A 7691-nucleotide genomic window follows, 5' to 3' on the forward strand; every position below is an offset into this window, starting at 1 on the left:
AATTTCTCATTTTTAAAAAAGAATTCATTTGTATTAGAGGTGGAATGTTGGTAATAAAAAGAATTTTACATTAGGTACGAACCATTTGGTGTTATCCAATTCGATTCATATATGTTTCTTTTTAAACTAGATCCTCCCGGTAAAATATTATTTTATCATAGTTATGAACCATTTGATGTTATCCAACTCGATTCACATTAGGTATGAACCATTTGGTAATAAAAATAACATTTTATTTTTATAATTTAGGCCCCTAATTTAATCATTATTTTAAGATTTATTAATGTGATATTAAATTAATTGTTCAAAGTAATGGTACATGCTTTTGTCTTATAAGGACCTATTTTTCAGTTTAGCTTAAAGCCCCGATAATATTTGAGAGGGTTCTAAATATTTTGATTTGGACTTAATCAACTATTTAAAAAATAATTCATAGTCCATAAAAGTTGAGTTTGAACAAAAATAATTTTAACATGTTGTAATTAACGACTTGAGTAATATATTCAATTTCAAAATTCATTTTGTGAAAATATTGTTATTATTTTATTAATTTTTTTTAAAAAAAAAGTTAGACTCAAAAATATGTATTAGAAATTATTTTATATAAATCAAATACTTTTTGAGGAAGTCCGTTGATCCTCCTCCGAAGAGATTTTCGACGACTCCCTAGCTAACTTGCTCTCCTTCCCCCTTCTCACATTCCTTCGAATAACCAAATTATTTGAAAACCCAAGTTCTATAACACTTACTTCGATAACAGTGTTCCCCATCTGCTTCTGGGGGTGAAGAACAAATCAGTCTGAGTAGTGTAGTTGGTTTTCACGCTAGTCTCACACACTAGAGGTCCCGGTTCAAACCCAGGCTAAGACATTATTATTTTCCAACAATTATTGGATCGTAATTTTCAGAGATTAGTTTTTTGTTAAGTTACCCTCTAAAAGTCTAGATTTGGTAATAAAAATGGGTTCTATCTACAGGATTAACAACATCGGCTCAATTATTGGAAAAGATCTTTTCATTTGTTTTCCAAAAACTCTCAGGCCGTATACAGCATTCTCGTCTTCATTCTGCGTTTATTGGCATTGGTAATTCTATGTTTTCTTGATCGGCACGGCCCTTAATGGCATTGCTTTGAACCTCTGGTAATGGCACTGTCCTTAAGCCTGTAAGTCTCGTTCTTCAGGGCTTATGTGTCGGTTTAAAATATATTTCGATAACATCAAACAAGTCTCTTTTGTTGTTTTATGGTATACAGCAAAACGTTTTGTGTTGCCTCCATGGCAATTGAACGAAATTTTATTTATATTCTGCTTGGTGATATCATATTGAGAAATTTACGAGTGAATCTTTTAGGATGTCTTATGTCTCTACGGTGTATCGAGAGACTTGTAACAATGAAGTAATATATGTGACTACTTTATTCCACAATTATGATTATCAAACTTGGTCTCCACACAATGCTCGGTTCATTGACATGGTTATCGCAACGAATAATCTACATGTGATATATTGTAAGGGGATGCAAAAGTGTATTCCTTAGAAATTTACTAAAGTTAAATGTGGTTCACGATAGCTACAAGAAGCCCATGCTAGCCAGCGGGATGGTTCAAACTGTAATACCCAAAATTTTTATTATTCAATTTTAATTTAATTCGATATTGGAATGGTATTTTAATTGTAACAACCAACCCACTACGAGTCCAAGGTGTTACCTCATTGAGAGTACATACCATTCATACGAAATAGGCACAAATTCTGGCATTACATAAATACTTGGATTTAAAGGATTCTTTAAATGAGGAAGTTCCATGGATTGAACATTTCAAAAAATAAAGCTTCATTCCCCGTACACCTGGTTTCTGTAGGTGAGTTCCCTAGCAAGGATTTTTTACATACATAGGGTTATTTTTGTAAATATGTACTAGAGTTTATTTATTATAAAAGGAGATGTAACCAAAACCTACGAGACATTGAATAAAAATTCTAGCGCCGCCTAGGGCACCGAGGATGTAAGCACATTGCTGAACCTCTTTAAAATTCTTGTGTTCTTTCCGTTTTCTTTACCTGATTATTCAACAATTGGTATCAGATGTCAGGAGCCAAATTCGAAGTTGCGAAATTCGATAGTCAGGATAACTTCGGATTATGGAAAACAAGGGTGAAGGATCTGTTGGCGCAGCAAGGGATCCTGAAGGCTTTGCGACCTACAAAGCCGACGTCGATGGAAGAGGAAGATTGGGTAGAATTGCAGCAGCGAGCAACAGGAACCATACGATTATGTTTGACGGACGAGGTCATGTATCACGTCATGCATCTGTCGTCTCCAGATGAAATTTGGAAGATGTTGGAAAGTCAATTTATGTCCAAATCCTTAACGACTAAACTGTATCTAAAGCAACGACTATATGGGCTGAATATGCATGATGATCATGATTTAGCGCAACACGTGAATGTCTTCAATCAAATCGTTTCTGATTTGGCTCGTCTTGATGTGAAAATTGAGGATGAAGACAAAGCGATGATTATGTTACGTTCGTTGCCTCCCTCTTACGAACACATGGTGACTACTCTTACATATGGCAAAGAGACTATCAAAGTTGAGGAGATTACTGCAGCCTTGTTGGCTCACAACCAGCAGAATGCAGGGGAAAGCTCTTAAGCTGATAGCTTATATGTCAAGGGTAATCGAGACCATGGACAGAAGCTAGAGAAGGCAGAGTCTGGGAAGCGGAATTTCAGATCCAAATCTAGGGATAAGAAGACAATTCACTGTTACAAGTGCAAGGAGGCGGGACATATGAAGCGAGCCTGTCCGAAGTTGAAAAACCAGACTGATGAAAAGCGTGATGACTCATCCAAGTCTGTGAATGTGGTCGAGGATGACAATTCTAATTGTAGCGATGGTGATATGCTCTCTATTTCAACGACTTAACTGATAGATACTTGGATTCTTGATTCTGGATGTTCTTATCACATCACTCCAAATAGAGAATGGTTTTCGACATATAAGTCGGTTAATTATAGTTCTGTTTATTTGGGTGATGATTGATGTTGCAATATTGTTGGTATTGATGATGTCAGAATTAAGAAGTATGATGGTTCTATTCGGACGTTGTGTGGTGTTTGGCATATACCAGATTTGAAGAAGAATTTGATTTCTTTGGGCACTTTGCACAAGAATGGTTTTATCCCTAAGGCTGATGAGGATAGAAAAACTATTCAGATTGTTAAAGGAGCTTTGACTGTGATGAAAGGAAAGATGACTGTAGGGAATATTTACAAATTGTTAGGGAGTACCGTTGTAGGTGGAGTTCATTCTGTTGAGTCCTGTGATGATACTACCAAACTGTGTCATATGCGTCTTGCTCATCTTAGTGAACGTGGTATGGATGAATTACACAAAAGAAATCTGTTGCATGGTGTTAAAAGTTGTAAGCTCGATTTTTGCAAGTAGCGTGTTCTTGGTAAACAGACTAAAGTTCATTTCAAGACTAAGAAGCACACCACTGAAGGGATTCTTGATTATAAGCATTCTGATGAATGGGGGCCTTCCACGACATCATCTTTTGGTGGATCTAGGTATTATGTTACTTTTATTGATGATTCACGGAAAATATGGGGGTATTTTTTGAAACACAAGTATGACGTTTTTGAGAAGTTCAAGCTGTGGAAAGTTGAGGTAGAAAACCAAACAAGATGAAAAATCAAGTGTTTGCGGTCTGATAATGGTACAGAGTACACAGATTCACAGTTTCTAAACTTTGGTAAGGAGCATGGGATTAAGAGATATTTTACAGTGTGGAAGAAACCACAACAGAATGGTGTTGCGGAATGGATGAACAAATAGTTGAATGAAAGAGCCAGATGTTTGCGGTTGAATGCGGGGCTTCCCAAACACTTCTGGGCTGAAGCTGTTAACATGGCGTGCTATCTTATTAATAGATCACCAAGGGCATCATTGGATGAGAAAGGTGCAGAAGAGGTATAGACTGGCCATGATGTTACTTTTGATCACTTACAGATTTTTGGTTGTCTTGCTTATGTGCATGTACCTGCTGATGAGAGATCCAAACTTGATGCAAAATCGAATGAGTTCATTTTTCTGGGTTACAAGACAGGTGTCAAAGGATTCAAGTTTTGGGATCCAGTTGTGAAGAAAATTTTGATCAGTAGAGATGTTTTTGATGAACAACCCATGTTACAGCAGAAGAAAGACACGACAGTGGTGGATTTCGAGCAATTTCCAGTTGAGAAAACAAAAACATCTCAACCGACTTCTAGTGGTTCCGCTACGGTTGATTTGCAGGATTATAGTCTCGCCAAAGACAGGGTGAGACGTGCGAATATAAAGCCTCTGAACAGATTGGGTTTTGAAGACTTGGTCTCATTTGCACTTACTGTTAGCAGTGATGATCCTGTTACTTTTCATGGTGTTGTTATTGGTCAGGAAAACGAAAAGTGGATGGCTACCGTGGTTGAGGAGATAGAGTCTTTGAATCACAATCGTACATGGGAGTTAGTTTGCCTTCCTGAGAGTAAGAACCCTATTGGTTGCAAATGGGTGTATAAGAAGAAACCAATAGTAACAGAAATAGAAAAGGAAAAGTTCAAGGCTCGTTTGGTAGCAAAGGGTTTTTACAGCAGAAAGGAGTTGATTGTGATGAAATTTTTTCTCCTGTGGTCAGACACACTTCAATCCGAGCAGTATTTGGCTAGTTGGGATTTGCATTTAGAGAAGATGGATGTTAAAACTGCTTTTTTCATGGTGATTTAGAGGAGCAAATCTACATGCAGTAGCTTGAAGGTTTCACTCAACCTGGAAACGAGCATTTAGTTTGCAGATTGAAGAAATCTTTATACGGTTGAAACAGTATCCGAGACAATGGTACAAACGGTTTGACTCCTATATGATCAAGATTGGCTACAAGCGATGTGAGTATGATTGTTGTGTCTATGTTAAGAGCCTTGATGATGGTTCTATTATTTTTCTGTTACTGTATGTTAATGATATGTTAATTGATGCGAAGAACATGGATGATGTTATCGGTTTGAAAGCTTTATTGAGTTAAGAATTTGATATGAAAGATTTAGGTACTGCAAAGAAAATTCTTGGAATGGAAATTTGCAGGGACAGAGACTCAAGGAAATTGTGACTATCTCAATGGGTTATGTTGAGAAAATGCTAGAAAGGTTTGCGATGAGAAGCGCAAAACCAGTGAGCACTCCATTGGCGAATCACTTTAAGCTTTCATCAGAACAATGCCCTAAGACAGATAAGGAAGTTGAAGATATGGCAAATGTTCCGTATTCTAATACTGTTGGCAGCTTGATGTATGCAATGGTATGTACTCGTCCTGATTTAGCTCATGTTGTTAATCAAGTTTGTAAGTACATGTCTAAACCTGGTAAGCAACATTGGGAAGTAGTCAAGTGGATTTTTAGGTACTTAAGGGGTACTGTGGGACATGTAATTGTTTTTGGTAGTAAGTGGGATAATCCTTTGGTTGTAGGATATGTGGATTCAAACTATGCGGGTGATTTGAATAATAGAAGATCTACGACAAGGTATGACTTTACTCTTGGTGGAGGGCGTATTTGTTGGAAGTCTACTGTTCAATCTGTTGTGGCATTATCTACAACTGAAGCTGAATACATGGCAGCGACTGAAGCTACAAAAGAAGGTTTATGGCTTACTAGTTTAGTGAAGGAGTTGGGTGTTCAACAATGTGGGGTTCAATTTCTTTGTGACAATCAAAATACTATTCACATGGCTAAGAATCAGATATATCATACTAGAACTAAGCATATTGATGTAAGGTTTCACAAGATCAGAGAGTTGGTTGCATCTGGAGAGATTTTGTTTCAGAAGGTACATACTGATGAGAATGCCAACGATATGTTCACCAAGCCAATTAAGACAGACAAGTTCATGCATTGCTTGGACTTGTTAAATGTTTTGAGTTGTTAAAGAAGTAAGGTAACCTAACCCACATTGAATGTTTCCTATGGGGTAGGATATTCGCCAAGGTGGAGATTTGTTAGGTATGGCTCATAAATATACGGTACAGGGTTATTTTTGTAAATATGTACCAGGGTTTATTTATTATAAAAGGAGATGTAACCAAAACCTATGACATTGAATGAAAATTCTAGCGCCACCTAGGGCACCGAGGACGTAAGCACATTGTTGAATCTCATTAAAATTCTTGTGTTCTTTCCGTTTTCTTTACTCGATTATTCAACAGTTAGTAAAATCTTGAGAAAATTGACGAAAAACAAGCACAAATACATCTTCCTTTCGCTCAAGATTTCATCACAACTTTTCATCAGTTTGCTCAAGAGAAGAGAAAGGCATCCAAGGCTATTTTGTGCAAATTGATGAACCACAAGCACAAGTACATCTTCCATTCGCTGAATGGGTCTCCACAAAATATCATTTATTTTTCCATTAATATGATGCATCATCCAAAACTATCATCGTTGACTAAATTTGGTGTCCATTAATCGTTTGACATGTTCATTTGATGTTCCTTGTTGTGTTTACTTATTGATGGATTGCATAATTGAAGCTTTTAAAGCTACATTTGGTTAGCATATGCGTGGGAACCACAAGGATACTATAGCTACTGCAGAAGTAGAGGATGTAGTCAATGTTGAAGCTGATGTCCATTACTCAAGGCTGCTTCTGCTTCTTTTTGTATCGGTGGGGTTTCATATCGGTTTGGATCATTCTCGGGCATATAAAACAAAATGATCTCAACCAATTTATTACTTTTGAAACTTCAGTAGGAAAAACAGAAACTTACTCAAATATTGGTGATAATTTGTGTAGTTTACCTATTTCAATTTTTTATATTCAATGTGTTACGTCAACAATCTGTTAAAATCTAACAGTAGCTAATCCTATCTTAATTAAATAAAAACGAGAATAACTAAATATTATGTGACTTGTTTGTCTAACAAGGTGTTCCTCTTGAAGCACTTCGTTTAAAGTTATTCCCATACTAATAGAGCTGGAGAATGGTTAAGTTATTCGCTCCAGAGTATTGTCTTGACATGGAGAGGCTTAGTACACAAATATTCACATATTATTAATTCTCGATAACAACGCTATAATTTTATTCTGTGAATATAATACTTATGTAAGTGTATTGGATTACAAGTAATGTAATAGTGAATATGTCTCTATAGATACTGGGTTGATGATAAATTAGATAAATTATCGCTAGTTAGTAATAATAATATGGTTGCAAAAACAATGAGAATAAGAATCATGCAAAATATTGAGCTAACAAAAGTGAATGATGATGGGAGAAGCGACAAAGGAATGCTACAGCTCAAGATCAATCAGGAATTAAAGCAACGAATAAGGGGTTTTTAAGTAGAGCCTTGGCTTCACTTCTGTTGAAAATTCAATATTAGCCTATATGTTCACACCTAAATTAATTTGATGTCATTACTTACATCAATTTAGTTTTGATGTCATTGCTTACATCAATTTAGTTAGGTGAAAATTAAGTATTTTTCTCATGTTTTAATTTCAATAGTTTAGATTATTTAGTGTTTATTTTAATGAGTGGTTTAGATTGTTTCTTGTAACCTATAAATACCCTACTTGTATTTGAGTTTTATCATCCAACAATCAAAGCTTAATTATAAGCATTTGAAAGCTTTCTTAAGAGTTCTTCCCT

At 35.9% G+C, this 7691-nt stretch overlaps 1 protein-coding gene and 1 non-coding gene across 2 annotated transcripts; both read left to right on the forward strand.

The window, feature by feature from the left end:
- Positions 1 to 797: 797 nt before the first annotated feature.
- TRNAV-CAC lies at positions 798 to 870 on the forward strand. Its single transcript has one exon. It is a non-coding gene; the product is annotated as a tRNA-Val (tRNA).
- A 3049-nt stretch (positions 871 to 3919) lies between these two features.
- On the forward strand, positions 3920 to 6754 carry LOC120165570 (uncharacterized mitochondrial protein AtMg00820-like). The gene is made up of 3 exons (XM_039175060.1): positions 3920 to 3982; positions 4448 to 4621; positions 6593 to 6754. The coding sequence occupies exons 1-3, from the start codon at positions 3920 to 3922 to the stop codon at positions 6752 to 6754; spliced, it is 399 nt and encodes a 132-aa protein (XP_039030991.1).
- Positions 6755 to 7691: the final 937 nt, after the last annotated feature.

Source organism: Hibiscus syriacus, unplaced genomic scaffold (assembly GCF_006381635.1).
Source record: "Hibiscus syriacus cultivar Baekdansim isolate YM2019G1 unplaced genomic scaffold, ASM638163v2 tig00111584_pilon, whole genome shotgun sequence".
Classification (NCBI taxonomy): Eukaryota; Viridiplantae; Streptophyta; class Magnoliopsida; order Malvales; family Malvaceae; genus Hibiscus; species Hibiscus syriacus.